This window comes from Dermacentor variabilis, chromosome 3 (genome assembly GCF_050947875.1).
Source record: "Dermacentor variabilis isolate Ectoservices chromosome 3, ASM5094787v1, whole genome shotgun sequence".
Classification (NCBI taxonomy): domain Eukaryota; kingdom Metazoa; phylum Arthropoda; class Arachnida; order Ixodida; family Ixodidae; genus Dermacentor; species Dermacentor variabilis.
The window spans coordinates 177,626,109-177,648,055 of NC_134570.1; the positions used below are offsets into that span (position 1 = coordinate 177,626,109).

The 21,947-nt window shown below is 46.2% G+C and overlaps 1 protein-coding gene across 4 annotated transcripts in view; it reads right to left on the reverse strand.

Annotated features, from left to right (window-relative positions):
- Nucleotides 1-13,213: 13,213 nt before the first annotated feature.
- Nucleotides 13,214-21,947, reverse strand: part of LOC142576542 (monocarboxylate transporter 12-like) — an 89,337-nt gene continuing 80,603 nt past the window's right edge. For all 4 annotated transcript variants that reach the window (XM_075686708.1, XM_075686706.1, XM_075686707.1 and 1 more), the window contains exons 3-6: nucleotides 21,508-21,654; nucleotides 20,656-20,799; nucleotides 16,453-17,331; nucleotides 13,214-14,298 (exon numbers count right to left, since the gene is read on the reverse strand). In XM_075686708.1, the coding sequence (XP_075542823.1) occupies nucleotides 14,072-14,298; nucleotides 16,453-17,331; nucleotides 20,656-20,799; nucleotides 21,508-21,654 (1,397 nt within the window). In that variant the 3' untranslated portion in view covers nucleotides 13,214-14,071. The remainder of the gene's footprint in view (nucleotides 14,299-16,452; nucleotides 17,332-20,655; nucleotides 20,800-21,507; nucleotides 21,655-21,947) is intronic.

The window sequence follows — 21,947 nt, forward strand, 5'->3', positions numbered from 1 at the left end:
ACGCAGGCCTCACACTCCGCTCAATCGGCTCTCTCGGAGAACGATGCCATCGTTCAAAGTCTCGGTGCCGGCCTGAGCGCTATGCGGACGAACACTGCCATTCTCCTTGGCAGCTGGGTGAAAATGCTTCGGACACACTGCTCTGAGGAGAGCACATTGCAGGGGCTCTGGTAAACTTGTCATACATCCTATCATCCTATCCTATCATCCTTACATACATCCTATATCCTATCCTATCATCCTTACATACATCCTATATCCTTGTCATACGGCACAGACGGCCACGCGCACACTTACGTGTTCTCCAAGGTATTCTGAATTCGACCTGGAATTGGAGCGGCTTCGTGCGATTCGCCGTCGTGCCGAAAGGAGATATCGACGCACTAAGTCAATTCAGGATCTCAGAACAGCCAGGCGAACGCAAAAGAAGATACAACGGCGCATGGATAAACTAGAGGCTCAGCGTTGGTCGAAATTTTGTGCGTCGCTAGATCCCCGCAAACCGCTATCTCAGATATGGAGAACTGTGCGAGGTCTACGTTCTGTTCCGGAACAGCGTTTCCCGTTTAAGGCCCTAGCACTATTCCAGCGCCGACAAGACATTGATGTGGCGGAAGACTTCTGTGCTATGATTGCGGGCCAGCCAACTCGCACAGGTTCGCTTACATTGAACCGTATTCCAGATTCACGCGATTCACGCATGGATCTGCCTTTCACGACGCAAGAGCTTGACGCGGCGCTCGCCCTCTGTAATCGGTCGTCGTCGCCTGGTCCGGATGACATATCTTACCGCTTGCTATGTCACCTTGGTGAACGGGCACGAAGTGCACTCCTTCATATCTATAACGAGTCCTGGCAAGAGGGCAAAGTTCCTCAAGATTGGAAGCTCAGCCGCCTGGTACCGCTTCTTAAACCTGGCAAGTCTCCCTTAGAGATTACTTCATACCGACCGATTGCGCTGGCAAGTTGCGTTGGGAAGGTAATGGAGCGAATGATCCTCGCCAGACTTGAGTGGTATCTCGAACATTACGAAATCTACCCGGACGCCATGGCTGGTTTTCGACGTCACCGATGTTCTATCGACAACGTTATCCATCTGGTAACCTATGTTCAACACCAAAAGACATGTAAGAGGTTATCTGTCGCAATGTCCTTAGATATAAAGGGAGCCTACGACAACGTTCTTCATGACGCCATACTTGAAGCATTGGAATCGGTGGGCCTAGGCGGTCCATTATATCGTTGGACTCGCAGTTATTTACATAGGCGGTCTCTATTTCTTAACACTGAAGCTGGCCCAACCTCGCAATATTATACGCACCATGGAGTTCCACAAGGTGGTGTTTTGAGTCCAACGCTTTTCAACCTTGTACTCATTGGTCTCGTGGAACGACTTCCGAAAACAGTTCAAATTTCAATGTATGCCGATGACATCTGCGTGTGGGCATCTGGTGTGACACGGCCGCAAGTACGCGCCAGGCTTCAAAAAGCTGCCACGTCAACATCGGCCTACTTAAATGAACAAGGCCTCAAGATCTCGCCAGAAAAATGCGCATTGGTCGCGTTTAGCCGGAAGCCAATGAGATCATACGATGTCTCTATCGACGGTCAAAACATTCCTTATGTCAGGACGCACCGATTCTTAGGAGTAATCATTGATCGCGACCTCTGCTGGCGTCCTCATGTGGCCTACCTAAAGAAGCGCCTGACGGATATCTCTAATGTGTTTAAGTTTCTTGGAGGAAATGTCTGGGGTACTTCAGTACATGCAACGATGCAACTGTACAGGACGCTCTTTCTTGGGTATTTGCGATACAGCTTGCCTGTGCTGACCAACACCTGCAGAAGTAATATCCGTACACTCGAAAGCGTCCAGGCCCAGGCGCTTAGACTGTGTCTTGGATTGCCGCGGTGTTCGTCAACGGCTGAAACCATTGCGATTGCACACGATTTCCCAGCCAAGACCCATATAATCATGGAAGCACTCAGAGCACACGTAAGACACCTTGCTCGAGCCCCTGCCCATCATCTAGCCTCACTGCCAGGGGATCGACCACGTGCTTCCTTTTGTGAAACTGTCCTGCCCTATCGTTCATACCTTCCATCAGGTTACACAGCTCCAGCGCAAGTTCCGTTTCCACCATGGTGCTTGGCTCAAGCAAGGGTTCGACTTATCGTACCAGGCATACGAACAAAAGCCCAACTCTCGTCTTCAGCACTCAAGCAGCTTTCACTGCTCTTGCTGTACGAGACGTACAACGATCATCATCATCTGTATACTGACGCTTCAACCACGGTGAATGGGTCTGCAGGATCGGTGATCTTTCCTGCAAAACCTTCCACCATAAAGATTCGACTCTCTCACCAGACTACATCGACTGCCGCGGAGCTTGCTGCTATTCGTTGTGCACTTCGTGTAATTTCTGAAGAACTACCCAAGAAATGGAGCGTGTTCACTGACTCCAAGGCTGCACTTCATTGTTTGGTTTCTGCCTTACGCCGAGGACCCCACGAACAACTAGTTCTAGAAATCAGACTGCTGCTTCACCACCTCGTTGAGCAAGGACACGACATCACGTTGCAGTGGATTCCAAGCCACTGTGGCATAATGGGCAATGAACTTGCCGACGCAGCAGCACGATTTGCACATGAGGAGGGCTTGCAAGACTCCATTCCGTTCTCAAGAACAGACGCTGCAACGAAAATTCGTGTGCTTGCAAATGAATCCATCAAAACTTTATGGAACACACCAAGCTTAAAGCATACACGTCTACACCGACTGGACCCATCCCTTCGACTTCGACCCCCATCTGGACTCTCTCGACTAGAAACAGCAGTACTTTGCCGACTGTGGCTTGGTGTCGCCTACACAAGATCCTTCGCCTTCCGAGTCGGTATGGACGACAGCGCGGCTTGCAGACACTGCGGCGGCGAGGAGACCATCGAACACGTGCTCTGCCACTGTCCTCAATACAGCGCGCACCGGCTGTCACTAGCGACCACGTTGGCACGCCTTGACGACAGGCCACTTTCAGAACAGTCAGTTTTGGAATGCCGACGTGAACTGTCGTGGCAGCAAAAGTCGGTCAAGGCTTTGTTGACTTTTCTACGTGACAGTGGCCTATTAGAAAGACTATAATGACCCCATTTCATCCCTTTTCATATTTTTTTCTCACGCTTTTATTTTTGTCACGCTCTTCTTTCCGTCTTTACTTCCCCTTTCCCTTCCCCTAGTGCAGGGTAGCAAACCGGAGGTTTTAAGTCTGGTTAACCTCCCTGCCTTTCTCTCATTTGCATCTCTCTCTCTCTTGTCATACATCGGCTGACTCCACTTCTTCAATGCGGCGTACCATGAAATTACGGCTGCCGCGGAAGACGTGGTCTATCGTAGAAAGCAAGCAGCTGATAAGCCTCAGATGAAAGCAATAAAAAAATATGAACGAAATACTGAACAAAACATGAAAAATATGGAATGAAGCATTGACACTCGACTCGGCAGACGTGACTCTTCCGATACACATTGTTTATTTCACACATATTTGACGGGATGGATTCACTTTATGCAGGATTGGGAGCACGCGGCGGGTGCACAATGGCACGGATGGGGCTGCGCGCCGACTGTTTTGACGTCATGTGTACTGGCTTTCAGCAGCAGCGTCAGCAGCAGCAGCAACCATAGAGTTTCGTACAAAGTAACTCAGTTGCGCTGCGATTGTTCAGCCACCATAGAAATGATAAGTACATGAATTTGTCTGATCTTTGCGCTTGTGCCTTCAGACATTCTTGTGGCTTTGTTACGCTTTTTATGCATTCGTTGTCATAAATTTCACAGCAATCTATACTATTCGAAGGGCCGAAGACGATGTGAACGTGCGCAAACGATACTTGTTGCTTGTAGAGGTGGCAAAATAGAAATGCGCCGAGGGTGTCAAGGTATTCGCTTGCCCGCGATAAATTCAAGAGGGCGTTTTATGTTTCTTGTCGATCATAGAGTTTCTGACTATAACGCCAAGAGTGAAATCCGGCGCCACCGTCGATTTGAGTTTCCCAGGTGCACCGTGCCGTCATGGTAATGACGGTATATGTGTCTGCGAGGCTTGTGTTGGCTGTTGTTGTAAGAGGCTCCGTCTAAAACGTGGATATGGCTACACAAATAACGCGTTCTCAAAGTAAAATCTTCATAAATTTTGTTCCATTCACGCATATTACATCTTTACTCACCTACACTGCATGACCAAGCGAAGTAAAGCAAGAACAGATGACAAATTGTTTCAAAGCGAGCGCGAACCTTGTCGTCGTTCCTCCAACTTTAGCGGCCAACTGATACTTTTTACGTTTCATATTATTGTACACGCAATAACAAGTTCTCATATTTCAACAAAACATGTTTTTGTGGTATAATAAAGCTAAAACAGCTTTTTACGTGCTGTTCTAGTATAATATGAATGATGTGACCGACGGAACTGCGCTTGCCAGGCGCGTCTTCAAGGTCTCCTGGCTCTCCGAGAACGATGCGAATCCGAAGTCACAAGATACTGGCATTCCCATGCATACCGCAGGGCAGCAGCGCCAGATTTCCCTCTAGGTAATATAGTGAGAAACTCTATGTTGTCGATCCATGCGCCTGTGGCGTAACGGGTTCAACAGAGAGTTTTAGAATAGGGGCGCCAATAGTTTGGTGCCCAAAATAGCTTGGCGGATGTTAGCGTCGGGTCACCCCGGAGTAAGTGTTTTAGAATAGGACTTTGCGTTTGCGGATAGTGTCTTGCGCTGACAGCGCCACTACGGGGTGAAAGTGAAGCTATTAGAAATAATTAAATAAAATGTACCATTTTATGATAAGAATAGTAATTTTGAAGTTCGTGTTTCAGCGTTAAATTACAATTTACAGGCTATTCTATTAGCAACAAACAATTAGTTGCGCTTAGCTTTGTGTAACCAACTTTACGTATCCTCACCAGCCAAGCTAAGCCGTGTTAGGCCTACGAGCCATGAAATCCGCAATTGAATTCGGAATCAGCGGCGTCTAACGAATCTATCTTCATACCACATGCTAGTTGAGAGAAAGCGGTAACCGCAGTCACTTCTCCTAGCTTGCGAACTTCACGCGTTACCACGAATCGAGCCCAGTTTCGTGCTAGGTTAGAACCGTCGCTTCGATGGCTGCTGCCATGTTTGTTTACGCAAATGTTTTGGGCAGCTTTTGGGGCTCCCGCTAAATGAGTAAAATAGCATGCCCGACGCAAAACCCAAACGCAGCTTGCGTATCGCGCATGCGCCGTAGCTTCGACTCTATTTCTTTGGGGAGCCAAATGTGTGTGGTGCCTATTCCAGAACTGTCTAATATCGGGCTTTTGGGCAACAAGTCCTGCGCTCGACTCTGGCTTTGGACAATTTTCAGAATGTTCATTATTTATTACGCAGCTCTTTGTTGAACATGACGAGTTTACAAAGTCACGAAGCCGTTTGAAGCTAGAAGGACGAAGTTTAGATGAATCCATGTACTTCCCGTAATCCCCATGATGGGGCAAACACCCCCATGGCAGCTCCCGTAGATTATAGCGCGAGAATTCCCTCTAGTAATTATTTGCGAACCTTTATGGCAGCAACAGAGGTGTGCAGCCGGCGGTTGCCTGGCGTCCGCGCGCTTTGCCCTTTGCATCCATGTTGGCTGCGATGGGCGTGCAGCACGAAACCATATCCTATGAAGCTTCGGCTATGTCGGAAAGTTATGCAGGCTTATCTAGCCGGACAATACTTTCCTCACAAGGTTGCGCGCAGCAGCGTAGGGGCATTCTCCTGCGTTGGGCCAGGTGCTTCACTGATCACATTACAAAGCAGCACACAACAGAAATGGCGGTATGAAATCTTGAAGACTTCGGCAGAAGCTCTGCTTGCGAAAACAACTATGCGGCCGCGAGCACTTACGTAGTTGAGACCTCGGTCGCTGCCACCCGGTGCCGTCCATGCGGCTGTAGAGACGCGGCATATGGCTGGCACGCCGGTGTCCAGCAATGACAACGTCGCAAAAACGTCACTTCCTCTAGTTCACGGCACGGCCGCTAGACGCTACCGGGTATCACGCGAAAAATGCATTTAATGCGTTATTCTCCGCTACTTTCTGTCTGAAAACAAGGTTGTGTAAACCGATTGGAGCGCCGAACCTTTTATATGGGCTAAAAATCTAGGTGGCAAAAGTTTTCTTCAGTATTACTTTACTGTCCAATTGAACACCGCTGAGTGGTCCTTCTTAGCTATGAACCCATGGCCAAGCGATCTCGTTGATATGCATGACATGTTTTACAGCGTAACTGTCTACGGCTAGGATGCGGGATCTTATGGCGTCTGCGCGGTAAAACTCTTCCCTAAAAATTGGAGGACGCTTAAGCTTCGCCTTCAAGAGTGGAACGCGACAGCGTTCCCGTCGACCCGCCAAGGGGTGTAAGACAATGGGCTACGGCGCAGCGACTACGCGCCCCGCATCGGACGCGGTGAGCGTCGAGCAACGCAGCGTTCGGCGCGACAACGAAATGTGCGCCTGACAAAGCGACGCACGCCTGAGCCTTAGAAACAGCTCGTTTCTAAGGCAACACCGCGTTCACTAGAGGCGCTTTTGTACCGCTTTGAAGCATCGAACTCGTGGCTCAGTGGTAACGTCTCCGTCTCACACTCCGGAGACCCTGGTTCGATTCCCACCCAGCCCATCTTAAAAGTTGCTTTTTATTTATGAAGTGCCTGCCGTGATTTATCGCTCACGGCCAACGCCGCGGACGCCGACGCCGACACCGACACCGACGCCGACGACACCGGCTTTTCTGTGACACGAGCTCCTTAACGCTATCGCGTTAAAAAGTGAGAGTGAAACAGCCAACAACAAAAGCAAACGCATATCGCCGCTAGTCTCAGAACTCGGATTATCGGCCACCTGTGTCCTACTTGGGAGAGCTTACCTACTGCTTGCCTTGGTATATTACTTCCCACTTCAATTGCCACCTCCGAAGCTAGCCTAGCTACTGTTTCATTCATTATCCGTATGTCATCTTCATCTCTTTGTTGTAAGGCTGCATATTTGTTTACAAGCAACGGCCTGATTTAGTCTGCTTTTACTGTTACTGCGTCTAGGTTGGCCTATCCTTCTTGATCAATTCTACACTTTTCTCTTGGTATTGAGGTGAATTCGAGACCTCACTAACCTATGTTCACTGCACTTTACCGTACCGAACACTTCTACCTCCTGCAGTACGCTGGGATAGGCAGAGAATGTGAAACGCCTTTCATTTATTGTTTCGCCATTAGGGCTTTCCAGGTCGACCTTCTCTTGCGACGCTTCCTGAAGAAGTGTTCATTATTCACAGCTTACTTCTGTCGGCGAATTCAACTAACATCCCTCCTCTAGTGTTCGTAGAATTGATACTGTTGTTACCGAGTGCTTATTCGCCAGCCTGCTTTATCCCCCTTTCGCTTTGAAGTCGCCCAAGACTACAGTAAACAGAGTTTTCATTTTTCCCATCGCTAATTCAGTATCTTCATCAAACTGGTCTAGTTCATCGTTATCGTCACTGCAGGTCGGAGCGTAGGCGTGTACTACCTTTATTTTATACCTCTTATTAAGTTTCATTACGACTACTGCTACCCTCTCAATAATGCTGCAGAATTCGTCAACGTGGCCTGCTACGTCGTTATGAATTAGGAATCCTACACCGTATTGCTTCTTAGCTGGAAGTCCTCTATAGCAGAGGACGCACTGCATAATCAGCACTGCATAAGCCCCACCAGTTCTAACCTCACTAAGGCCAATCATTTCCCAAACAATGACTGATAGTTCCTCAAACAGTCCTGCTAAGCTAGCTCACTCAAGAGGGTCCGAGCGCTGGACGTTGCCAGGGTCAATTTCCATTTCAGTTTGCGGGTTCTCCCACCAACGGAGGACTTATTCAATAAACGACAAAGAATGGAAGTGCCCAACTCAAGAGATCAGATAGAATTCGCAGAAACGTCAAAACTGATCAACATGAAGAAAGTAAGGGATATTCGAAATTGCAACGTGAGAAACACTGAGGAAGCAATGGAGAATGGACGCGGCATAAAATCAGTGAGAAGAAAACTCGGCATAGGACAAGCAAAGATCTATGCACTGAAAACAAGCAGGCTAATATAAACAGAAATTTCGAACATATAGTAAAGGAAGCGGAAGAATTCTATAATGATCTGTACAGTACCCAGAGCGGCCACGATACTTCCATTCGAAGTAGTAATGAACAGGTTAGGGAGGCTCCTTCTATAACTAGTGATGAAGTTAGAAGGGCCTTGCAAAACATGAAACGGGGAAAAGCGGCAGGGGAAGATAGAATAACAGGTTGAAGGAGATATCATGCTTGTTGGAGGAGATGTCATGCTTGAAAAGTTTGCGGCGCTTCACACAAATGTCTTACGACTTCAAGGGTTCCTCAGAAGTGGGAGCATGCCAGCATTATACTAATCCACAAAAAGGGGACAGGTTCGAGAATTAAAAAAAATTATGGGCCCAATATCTTAGTTCCAGTATTGCATAAAATATTCGCCAAGATAACTTTAATAGAATAATGACAACACTGGATTTCAGTCATCCAAGAGAACAGACTGGCTTCAGGAAAGGATACTCTACAATCGATCACATCCATGTCATCAATCAGATAGTCGAGAATTATGCAGAGTACCATCAGCCTCTCTATATGGCTTTCATGGATTACTAAAAAGCACATGATTCAGTAGAGATACCAGCAGTCAAAGAGGCATCACGTAATCAAAGAGTATAGGAGGCTTACGTAAATGCCTTAGAAAATATCTACAGAGATTCAGAAGCTACCTCAATTCTTCACAAGGAAAGTAGGAAGATACCTATCAAGAACGATGTCAAGTAAGAAGACGCAACCTCTTTAATTCTATTCATTGCATGCTTGGAAGAGGCATTCAAGCTATTTAATTGGGAAGGCATAGGAGTGAGCATCAACGGCGAATACCTCAACTACCTTTGGATTGCAGATGACATTGTCCTATTCAGCAACACTAGGGAAGAATTACAACAAATGATTGAGCACTTTAACAGAGGAAGTGCAGGAGTGGGGTTGAAGATGAATATGCAGAAGACAATGATATTACTCAATAGCCTGGCAAGGGAACAAGAGTTCAGGATCGCCGGTCAGCCTCCAGAGTCTCAGATGAACTACATTTACCTTGGCCGATTACTCACACGGGACCCTGACCACGAGAAGAAAACTTACAGAATTAAAATGGGTTGGATTGCATACGGCAGATATTGTTAGTCCTGACTGGAAGTTTACCACTACATTGAAAAGAAAAGTGGACAGTCAGTGCATTGTGCCGGTGCTAACATAAGGCGTAGAAACTTGTAGATTGAGAAAGAAGCTCGAGGACAAGTTAAGGATCTCGCAAAACGCGATGGAACAAAGAATGCTAGGCGTCGCGTTAAGAGGCAAGTTGAGAGCGGTGTGGATCAGAGAGCAAACGGGGATAGCCAATATTCTAATTGACATTAAGAGCAAAAAAATGGAGCTGGGCTGGCCATGTAATGCGTCCTATTAGATAACTGGTTTACCATTAGGCTTATATAATGGGTACCAAGTGAAGGGAAGCGCAGGCGAAGACGGCAGAAGACAAGGTGGGGTGATTAAATGAGAAAATTCGCAGGAGCTAGTTGGTATCGGATGGCGCAAGGGAGCGGCAATTGCAGATCGCAGGGAGAAGCCTCCGCCCTGCAATGGACATAAAATAGACTAATGATGATGATGATTATGATGATGATGATGATGTGACTAAAATAGCGCTCCGTCGCAGCTGTCTCTCTGTGAATGTTTGACGTGGTGCGTGACGTAGTGTGCGCTTGATAAGGCCACCAAAGCAATTTCATACCATTTCGCTACGCCGTTGCTATGGGAAGACCACGCGTAATGCGTACGCCTGAAGAGCAGCGTATCTACGAGGAGCGACAGCGAGAACGGCGGCGGGAGAGACTGCAGACGTCTTGTCAACCTGTTTGGTCAACACAGCTATCACCGGCAGTTTTAAAACGAAGACGCTTTTAGCGGCAAGCGCAAGTTGCGCATTCGTCGGGAGCCAAGTTTTGTGTATAATTGGCCAAGAATTTAGCAGGAATTGTTGTGTTCATAGGAGGTTGTGGCCAAGTACTGCACCAGGGTGGCCAATCCTGCTCTGGTGAGGGAGGGCGTTACCGGTTCTGGTCACCGGGATCAGGCCACACTCCAGGCCTCTTTGTGCAATTTTATCAACACGCGGATTTTTTTTTTTTTTTTTTTTAAATCCGGTGGAAAATTGCCGGCACCGGGATTCGAACCACGGACCTCTTGCACGCGAGGCGGGTGTTCTACCTCTACGCTTATCTTAAGAAGACAAGAGCCTGCGAAAACAAAGCGGTGTGAGGGCTGCAGAACCTGCCTTACAATTTGAGAAAATGTCCATCAGAGATCAGCAATCTTGAGTTCGACATTGCTTGGAAAGATGTACTCTACTGTTGTTTTTTCCGTGGAGTAAACAGGAAAAGCTCACCTTTAGGGTAATGATACCCTCTCTGTCTTCCACTCAAAAATTGCGGACTCAATTCTCGCTTGACGTAATAGTTCTGCGGAAACCCGCAAGGTAGAGAGAATTAATTAATGAAGGGAAAGTGAGACGTCCACCCAAACCTAACTCGGTGCTACAAAGAAAACCCATACGGGTCGTTGCTCGATAGTAAAGCTTCGCAGCTGAAGAAAAGTTCGTCCTGCTCCGGGTTGAATTTAGTTTTTATCTTTGACCCTCGAAAGAAAAGCTTCGCAGTTGAATAAAAATTCGTCCTTGTCAGGGGCGAATTTCCTTTTTGGGTTCCCTTTGTAGCACTAAGCTACAATTGGGCGGATGTCTCATTTTCTCTTTATTAATCAATTCTCCCGCTGGCTGTGCTTCTCTATTCGCGTAACTTTCTGGTTTTTGAAGAAACGTTATTCTACACTAAACCAAACGTTATATGCAGCCCACTACAGCACATTCACGAGTTATCAGCAGCTCTGGCCTACCTGTGGCAGCGCTTGTTTTGATCCCTGACGGCTATAAAGAAATCTTGTGAGCGTATTGAAAAGAGAGTCGTAACTGTACGTGTTTGATATTCCCATCTTATAAAGCCATTATCAAACCGAAATAATACCGGGAACACCTACTCTGCAGTTTGTAAATCGTATTTACGCTCCCAGCCACACGGCGAAGGCCTGTGAGGGCATCGGTATCATTTCACTTCATGTAGCGCAAACCAGCAAACATTGCACGTCATTTGCTAATGTAGCCCCGACTGTGAAATACGGCGTAGGAAAGGGACGCGAAAACGTCCTTGGCACCAAGCATAAAGCGTCGTCTACACAGTTAACGAAAACATGATGGTCAGTACTGAAAACACCGTAGCGCATAGAATGGAAATCTAAGCCCCTCTGGCGCACATTTATTAAGTCACCGTGCTTAGTATTGTGCGAAACAAAAAAGAAGGCTGTTGATATCTTTCCGCTATGCAGCAGGCTATTAAGACTCATGGAGCGCCGTTGATTTTTGGTAAGTGTAGCAGTATGCAAAAGGTCGCTCAGAAACATCGGCGCCATTTTCTGTACCACTGATTTAAATGACTTTGTACACAGTAACCACACGTCTCGCCACGTGCAAGCACCGAAAGGGAAGTGCAGGACTGGAATTTCTGTTGTGTGATCATTGCACGTTTAATCAAAAAAGGGAAACGTTAAGCTTGACGTCCCCATTATCTTGAGTAGTTAGAAAATGCTTAGCAGTACTTAATAGACGGTGAACGCCATATTTAAAATAGTAGCTTATCCTTCTTTTGGTGATGGTTAGACGCAGTTGTTAGTGTAAGGACTCGTGACAACGGATTAAACTGTGCTTAAAAATAAAGAGTGGCTATTGTGACTATAGTGCGAACTACTACAGCAGCCGTTTTCTGACACGTGGCCACTTCGCAGGCTCGAGCGCCGCAGGTAGAAATTACGGAAAATAACTATGAAATTTGCCCTTCTGATTGGTCTCAAAACGTGCTCTAGCAATTACAGTGCATCTAGATAACCTCCCTGCGGAAACGGTACTGCTTCTCCTAGCTGATACTCCAGCAAACATCATCCCGAAAAGGGGCCAGCATAGAGTGGACGCGCTCGTATTTAGGAAGCTTGCGAAACTTTTCCGCAGTTTACACATGGGCCACTTGACTTAAACGCGACACCGATAAACAAAACATGCTTCCTCTCCTGCACCCCCGTAAAACAAAAAAGTTAAGGCTGCGCCACTGCGATTCTGCCCACTTCGACAGAGGGACAGTTATGCTGGTATTACATCGCTATGGCTGGAGGCGTTACTCTGCCTGGTTTCGTTTGCGGAAACATGTCTCCGCTTGGGACATCCATGGATGAGCTGCCGGAAACACCTGGCGAGGTTTTTCTTTTTTAAGCAAACAAAATGCGAGCGTCGGGGAGACACAATTCTGAACACAGCGTGTGCGCATCTCGCAATACATTAACTGCATTTGTCTCGAGTGTGTCTTCAATCATCAGCGGTCAACCGGAGCCGGGTTTCATGGTAGCAGCCTGCCCTGGAGAAAGAAGCTCCTACATGTTTTTGATCTAGCGCTATGTCCACTGAGTTTGTTATGTACTATGTCCATAGTACATAACAAACTGCTCTTTGTGATTGCTCAAAGCGATCTGAAATTCGAGATATAAACAGAAATAAACCACCCCCTTCATTCTGTTTCTAACTATTATGTTGTGCTGGTCACTTTTAATAATAATTTTACTGTGGGCATAACTATTCGAATGGTTACGGAACGAAAAAATATTTATGGGGTTTTATGTGGCAAAACCATGATCTTACTTGAGGCACGCCGCAGTGGTGGACTCCGAAATAAGTTGGACCACAGGCATTCTTTGACGTGTGCCTCAACCTAAGTGCAGTGGTGTTTTAGCATTTCGCCCCGATCGAGCTGGCGAACGTCGTACAATAATACAAGAAATTCAGTCGTGAAGATTGGACAGCCGACGGAAATGACAGCAATGCGTCGTCTGTTCGGGGCTCGTGGAGAACCGTCATTCCTCAGTACAGCTATTAGTGTAATAGCACATGTTAACTTTGACGTGTACCAGACGCACCAATTAATATTTATTAAAATAGCAACTCACAGGGAGGAAAACAAATTCTTTTTATTCGTGTTTATTGCAATGTTTTGTGTGGAGGTAGTTTTCGCTTGTATTGTTCTTCACTTTACGATGAAGAGCCATAGATGCCGTACAATTGATGACAAAAATGATGGCGCAAGTCATTCGCAATATATTAGATGAATGTCTGCAGTGTCGAGCATGTATGCATAGTTATTAATAGAAGTTCTTATTTTAATTTTTTTTCGGACACACCCTTCCGTAATACGAATTTAAGAAAACCTTTTCATGTCCAGAAATGCCGCTGCAACACCCAATCACAATTCAAGATCTCCGATACATGAGCACCACTGGTAATGGGCCAGCACCGATTGTCGGGGATGCAAGTAATTTGTGATGCAGTCGTTCGGTGCCTGACAGCCAGAAAAATAGCTAAGGTACAGTGGTACACCATGCAACGCTTGTGGTCTCCGCCCATTGAGCTTGTCCTTCGACCTAACATTCACTCTACGCAAAACTCGTCACTGCGTATAATTTCAGCTCCAAGCGAGTCGAAGTGGCTTCATTAAAACTACGGATAGCGCGTGCCGCACTAAACAAAACTCTTGATAGGTCTTTCAGTGGACAATAGTAGTGTGTGGGTGGCGCTGTAGACAGATGTTTGTCCGGAACTAAAGCAGGTCACTCCTTCGCTTCTTCTATAGCGCGCGGCGATAAGAAGGAATTCACCTACGCACGCAACCCGCACGCGCCGGAGTGATTTACGCTCGCGAATGGTGGTTCAGCAATAGGAATCTCGCGCAAGCCTATTCATGTAGATAATGCAGGCGCCAACGAGGGGCGTTGGCGCAAAAGCGCATGTGTGATTCGCAACGCGCTCATATTTCGCGTTCGCTTCGAGAACGGCCGATCTGCGGTTGGTTCTTCTTTTTTACACTGGCGTCCTGTGAGCCACACAGTGTGCCATTTCCCAACGTCCACGTATGCTTGGAGGTGGCGCAGATCCTGATGTGAACGAAGATCCAGATGACGGCGGCCAGCGTCACTGTGGAGCCGCACAGGCGAAAGAGGTTGTCGTAGGATCCCACCTTGTCCCTGAAGTAACCTGCGTGATATTGTCGAAATATATGAAGCAGAGTTTGTAAACAACTCAATGTGATCGCGTGAAAGTGAATTCTATGCATCCTAGTTTCCGGCTTGTATTTTTGCCAGCTTTGATGCTGCCGCAGATGCAGGCGCGAATGCCGCGCCTACGATTTTAATCGAAAAAGTGGGAGCAAGTGTGTTCTTGTGTTCCGAGTGCTTCGCTCGCACCTCCTAAATTAACAGGCGACAGACATCCCACTTCTACGGCTCCGAAAGAATGAACCCTGCTTGTTTTTAAACAGCCGTGAAAACTTTCAGCAACAGGGTTACCTTTGCGAATTCTCTACGGGCGAGTCACAGGCAGCATGACTCATGATACTCTATGCGATATTTTCGTCTTCCTTACTTTTACGATAACTAGTTGGGCTGAATGCATACTTCGTAATTTTATCTCTCTAATAGACACGCGCATGGGCTGTGTGCGAGTTCTAGAAGAAGATAATAGTTCGGTACTTACGCTAGTCTTTGTGCCTTTCATAACGCCAACCGCAGAAAGAAATCGAAGACTGCGATACTGCGAACTGGCTTGAAGCTAAAAGGCACACGCGCAAAGGTCCAGGTGGTTGAAACGGGCACATCGGTTCCGACGACAACATTCACGTTCCGTCTCTATTTCAACCGTTATTTAGTTACGTAGGTTAGCGAAAATAAATAAAAGCGCAGCGATGTACATCCGCGCCCATAGTTTAATACGCTGTAAATCTCAGGAGATGCGATGCATACATCGAACGGTATTTTGACTAACCCCCGTATTATGAAGTGTATCTTAGCTTAAACCGCAAGCTGGACTTGATCTCAATGACGCCAGTCGGGAAGGCCCTAGAGAAAATGCAGTGAGCGTCTTCGGCACGTTCACGCGTAGCGTCATGTACATCAAGTGAAGCATGGGATTCGCATGATCTACATGACAGCCCACACAGACAGCCCAATCACCGATATGATAAGCCGATTGAAACATCAGCTATCAACAAAAACTAAATTTCTTCTTTATAACTCCCTTTTTTATTCTCGCCTCAACTACTATCCATTCGTATGGGTAACCTCAGCGCCCTCTAGCCTGCAACGCATTCATCTTTTGTAGAAAAATACATTCGTCATGTTTACAATGCACCATACCGATCACACATAGCTCAACTTTTTCACAATTCCAGAAGAATTAGTATACACGACTTATGTAAGTACCGACTGAGTGTGAAGTTCAAAACTGAAATGAGACATAACCTCAATAGTTTACAACTTCTTGCAAAATTGCAAAACAAATTTCCATGCTACCCAAATAGATGTGCCGATAGCTGGTTAGTAAATACTTCTCGTCTTACTATCGGACAACGGCATTTATCCTACACGTTACACTCTCTTTTGACCGCCTACAAATTAGATAGATTTGATTTATTTTCTTGTTCTTACCAGAATCTTCGCCTTATGTATAGTGCTCGATTCTGGATACTTCCTTTCGCAGTGACTTCATGTTATTCCGTGGTTTGTATTGTCATCAGAATCCTTTACTGTTCGATATTTAAGTCAGTAGCATCATCAGCAGCAGCTGCTGCTTTGTTTTGTTAGCGTGCTTTTGATTTGTTGCTGTGCTTGCCAAAATAAACAGACCAGGGGTTGTGGGCTCGTCAAGCTGCCTGCGAGCAGCTTTTTTCCCTCCGCCCTCCCATCTAACATGTATAATGGCAAATGAACCTTGTTATTATTAGATGCATTTCTGAATACGGGGTTTGCCTTTAGAGCTAACATTCCCATTTTGTATGGTCATGATTTTACGAGTGCAAAAAGCAATATTTCTTCTGACTTCCGATGTGTGAAAATTGGGTTTCATTGTTACTTTTCTAAAGACTTGTGAAATTCAAGGTGATATTTTATGAGTCGGTGTCCTCGCTATCTTGAATATGACAGGTGAATTGTGGCCTCTGCTGCTATGGTATTGAAATGCTGCCCTTTTGTTAATATGTTGCCCTTTTCCAGGCTTAGATGCAGTCAGAATGTAAGATTTCTTGCGCAATCATCTGTGTTCTTTAAAAGTCCACATATCATTTGCAACCAACCAGAAACATACTGTTGCCCTATAGCGAATAGCATGTCTTCATACAATGACCACAATACGCACCTATGACGAGTGGCTTCGCTAGCGACGTCATCCCTGCCGAAGCGGACACCATGCCGTAGGCCATAGACACTCGCTCGATGCCCACATACTCTGCACACAGCACAGAGAAAAGCACTACAGTGGTGCCGATGCAGAAAGCAATAGCAGCTGCCATGGCGAACACCACGGCGTAACTCTCGGCTAAGGGAAGCATGATGTAGAGGCATCCCATCCACGCGAAGCTGACGGTCATCAGGGCTTGCCGAGTGAAGTATCCTTTGTCGGCCAGCGCAGGAAGTGTTAGCCGACCGATCAGATCAGCCACGGAACTGGTTGAGAGCACGGTCACCGCGTTAGACACACTGACTCCGCGGTCGATGGTGAAGTCCACCAGCAGCGAGATGTAGCACTCGAACGCGAAGCTGAACGCAATGTAAGAGTACATCACCACGTAAAACATGGGGCACGAGAACACAGTGAGCCCGTGACGAAATGATCCAGGCACTAATTCCAGCTTCTTGACGCTTGTCTTGTCGTCTGTTAACCCGTTCGGAATAGCAATGCGGCAGCCATTGACGGGGTGCCCCGAAGTATCGTTTACGCTGCGCAACTTCTCCGCCTGAACTTGCTGTTCCTTCTGTTCCTTCAGCTTTTTCTTCAGCCACGAAGGTTGACGCAGGAACAGGCTGAAAGCAACAGCATTGAGGCAAAGAGCACCGAAGAGCAGAAGGGCACTTTTGAATCCGTACTGGTTGGTAGCCAGTTCGAGGAACTTTGGAAAGACAAACGTGCCCATGGTGGCGCCGGCGAAATTGATGCCCATGGCAAGGCCCTTGTACCGAACGAAGTGTTCGTTGATGACAGTGGGAATAACGACGAACAGCATGCCACTGCCGATGGCTGAAAAGGAAAGGACGAATAGTTTGAGAATTTGCTGTGCATAATGCACAACGCCGAGCCACCCGGGAGGACCCAAAAGAAGAGACCAGAGCAAATGGCTGGTACACGGCCGACAGCCACCCGCTCGACTGCGCTTGGGGTGAAACGGGTCACATGTACCAAGAGGTTGAACATCACAGACTCAGGTTCCAACATTTTTATTGCGATGCGCATGGTCGACGCCTTATTGAGCGGCCACGTCAAATCGGCCAAATCGGCCTCGTAGCCAAACGCTCTTTTTTTCAACCTCTCGGTTCAGCAGTACCGGCTCCGATTGCTTCCGCACTCTGCATCAGCCAACATGCCTCATTTTACGCTCCCGTGAGTAACACGTCCTCGAGCCAACAAAAGCTAAAGTAAGAAACGATGACTTTCACAATTGCGCTCTCTTTCATTGACTGGGAAGGAACCTCCTTTGGCACGACAAGCGAATGACAACCACTCCTCTTTTCTACCATCGTTTGACAGAGATCATGCTACTTATGCCAATAGCTTTCGCGAACCATTGCTCGTTTACTGCGCTTGTCGAAACAGGTCTGGATTACTGAGTTACGAATATCGAACTTGCAATTGGACTGTGGAAAATAAACACATTGTGGCAAGAGAGGCAGCTGCATGAGACAAATCACAGCATAACAATATTTTGATTGAGATGCGTGCTTCGTCGCTTATTCGACCGTTGCTCGTGCTCCTTCTGTGTTCCAAGCCAATTAACGTTCCCGTGGAATTCCTATATCGTGCATAATAATAAGGTCACAAATGGGGATTACACATACATACAGATGGAGTTCCCATAGTCAATAGACTGTAGAGGGGACCTCCCATCACAAGTGAATGGGATATGTAAATAGAAAGCACCTGTATGCGAACACACAAGACACCATATTAAGTTAGTCACTAGCCAACGCCGTAAAATATTTAATGACACAAAGCAATTATTAATATGATGATAACGATCAAATTGTTATATTGAGTGTAAAAATTTACGAAGGTTTGATCTGAATGTGTAACATGAGACAGTATCTCAATATGACATGGTAATGAGTTCCAAAGTAGTGTGGCTGAAATTTTAGTAGTAAATTTACCATAATTATTTCTAGGTTTTGGTAGTAAACAGCTGTTGGTAGAAGCGAAACGGGTAGACGTGGAATGTGCATGCTAGCTGTTAGTAATTATAGGGCATGGGAGCTTTCCGTTAACAGATTTATAAACAAGTATTCCAAGTAAGTAGTTATTTAGTTTCTGTAACGATAAAGTACCGTTAGAGCTGAGCAATAGAGATGCTTCCGATGTGTAGCTGCTACATGTAATGATGCGAATTGCTTGATTTTGGGTATGCTGCAGCAGAGGTAAATGTGTGGATGCGTGTCTTCATAGTGAATATGACGCCGCTACCGACCTTCGTACTTTTCTCGTGATGATGTCAAGCGTTTATCCCCTGTGGCAACAGAATGGCTAGACCGTATTTACAACTTTGCCCATTTTTGATAAATAAGACACGTACCCCCTTCGGTGTTACCTCTCTGCCAAGATTCGCCGCGATAAAGAAGTCTGGCAAACCGCCATCTGTGAAATTAAATTGTCTGTCCTCCTTGCACGCAAAATCGGCAATACCGGAGGTTTTCATTTTCCTTTAATCGCCCACGCAAGCTTATTCAGCTGAGAAAACGGCATACAGACTGAGTGGTTACGAACTGCATCGCGAAATATCGGCATCTCACACAGCACAGCGAATGTGCCTATTTTGAGGAAATCGCCGATAAGCACAGCTCCTATTGGTCGCTTCACCTCTGTCTCATTCGGTGTCTTTCTTTTTTATGTTGTCACAAAGCCGGAATGCATGCAAAGCCGTATTTTATGCATAGCTCAAATTTGCGTGAGCGTGTTTCGCAGTGTAAGAAAGAATACCTGTTGCGCAAACCACGGTGGCTTTGGCGAAGTGCCGCCGTACGCGTCTCTTTTACTCAAGATAAACATGCTATTGTTACCGTAATGCACGACATTCCGTTTATACGAAATTAATTCCTTTTATACGACATGCGATAGCTCTTGTCTGGCTTTAACTTTACCGTCTTGACAGTTGAAAACACACTTCATTTTAATCTAGGTAAGCAAATGCCACTAAGTGGATTTTGTGGATCAGGTAGTGTACTGTGAGTGGGTCCCATTTCGGGGTTCTCCAGTGGCGCCCTGTGTGGGCCGCACGGCCATCCAGGAACAGAACCCTGCCTGTGTAGAAAAAGAGAAATGAATTCAAGGGCCTCACTGCATTTATTTGAGCGTTCGTATCCTTCACGCGTTACCTGCACTTAGCAGGCCGAAACATGAATGCCAATCAGATCATTATAGGCGACTAGGCTCGCGCACACCGAGTGCGCCTGTTTCTTTTCAATGGCGTTTCACCTTGTGCCTGTTGTGCAGATTCTAATCTTCCGGAAAGTGCTGGTTACGTGTGCTGCACAGCAACAACAAAACAAGAAACGCAGCAGACACGTCACGCTACAAGGAAAGGTAGCCTGAAGCCCAGGCGCGATGTTCGCCCTGCGCGTTGCGTCGCTTGCAAACCCAGATAGCGCGAACACGCTACACCGAAAGGGCATAGAAGAATTAGAATAATTATGTTGTCCATTAATTTTGTATCTGACGCGCTGCAAGCCGGTTCTCGACACTGTCGTCACTTTTGTTTTAGTGAGTGTTTTGGTAGTTGCACATTTTGATTCCATTGAGCGCGCTACACAAGTGACCTTTTATTCGCGAGGTCACACCTCAAGGGTGTTATTACGTGCGTAAAGTGCCTGATAAAATTGTGTATTCACGTGTAAATTACGCGGTGAACAATGTGGTTTACAGAGATGCGCCTACTGTATATATGGGTAACCTCAGATTAAATTGCGCTGGTATCTTCACTGCGTTGACAATATAATTAAATGGAAGCATGAGAGCACCTGTACGACGTGCAATTAGGCTGCGCAGAGACCTCAGTTATCTGCTCATGGAAGCCGTAAAAGTTGTTTGTCAGTTCCTGACGTGTGTGGCCCTAGTGTACCCGCTAAGCTGGCATAACCAGGGTTCTTTCCTTGTGTTCATTTGTTGAAATAAACGGCGCATTTTTCTGCATTTATTACTCGAAACAAATGACACAGAAAGAAGAGTTTTAACTGAATCTGTATTTCCTCTGTCTAATGAATTTCACAAAATATTGAGCTCTAACGAAATTGGCTGTAATAAACCTACTTGGATAGTGCTCTTTGGATTAGCCTAAATGCAAGGAGAAGGCGTACTTACAATGGACAATGCCCAAGCTGAAAACGAGGTATTCAATATTGGTTGCGAAATAGGATACGATGAGGCCGAGGGCTCCAATAGTACCGCCGACTATGGCCACCGGCCGTGCTGTGTACCGGTGCGCTAATGGCCCAGCAACGAGACCTGAAAAGTGACAAGAGCTTTAAGTATAGCTTGTTAGGCACTGAGTTCACACATCACGGAAATATGTTCGTTAGTATGCTACGACGTACGCTACTGTTTTATTTAAGCAAGCTTGGCACTAGCTCAACGATGGTAAAATATGCTTGACATTGTGCAGGTAGGCATGCACACTTTCTGCAGAAACTTTGACGCATATAATTTCGCAGCTGTATGTGCTGAAAGAGCACCAATAGTTTGCATAATGTACGAGGTTTCTTGTCGCAAAGGGTGTTACTCAAATGAAAATACGCAATCGCAGAGAGTTTTTGAATGGACGACGTCTTCAATAATCTGGTGCTTTGTTTCTTTTTTACTTTTAGGTAGGCATATAATGAACATTTTTGGTTCACAAAGCGAGTTCATCAATGCACATGTTTGGGTTTCGCCACTGTCTGCATACAAATTGACGTACTCCGAGGACCAAATACATTGTGACCTAATATTTTTTTTATTTCTCGTACGAGAAGATGAAAACATCGGCGCCCAGAATTCGAAAGGGGCTCAGTTATTTTCTGATATATTACTTCATTATGCCAGTAGCTTTCGTAAGCTTTCGAAAGAGGCAAACAAATGATTGATACCAATACTAGATTATTACGCTCTGCCTGAGCTCTTCCGTATAGGTATCGTACTGTTACCAATATTGATAATAACGTTCCCGAGCTTTACCTGTGAGTAGTAGGACACCGCCAAGTAATATGATGGGCCATGCAGCTTGTGACCTGGTGGCGTTGAACGTATCCAATATAGCCACGTACAAGAAGCCGCTTGACCTTCTTCCACCGACACCGAAAAACGTTGCAAGAGCGCATGCTCCTGGAAAACATCGGATGGCACGAGCTATCATTTGCAGAAAGGTGGTCTTTGTATTCAAGTGCTCCTTATGTATCACACCGAAAATGACTCTATTTTACCATTTCTTCATTATCCTCCTGAAAACAACCAAAAATTCCTTTATCTAATACTTTTCACAAAGTGCTTTGAAGTCAGGGATGTCGCTTGTTCACGACTCATGTATTTTGGGCTCCACCAAAATATCGGCAAATATCTGCCACAAGGCTAAGATATGGTAGCAGTGTCAGGATACATGATTTTCTCAGAGCACCTCC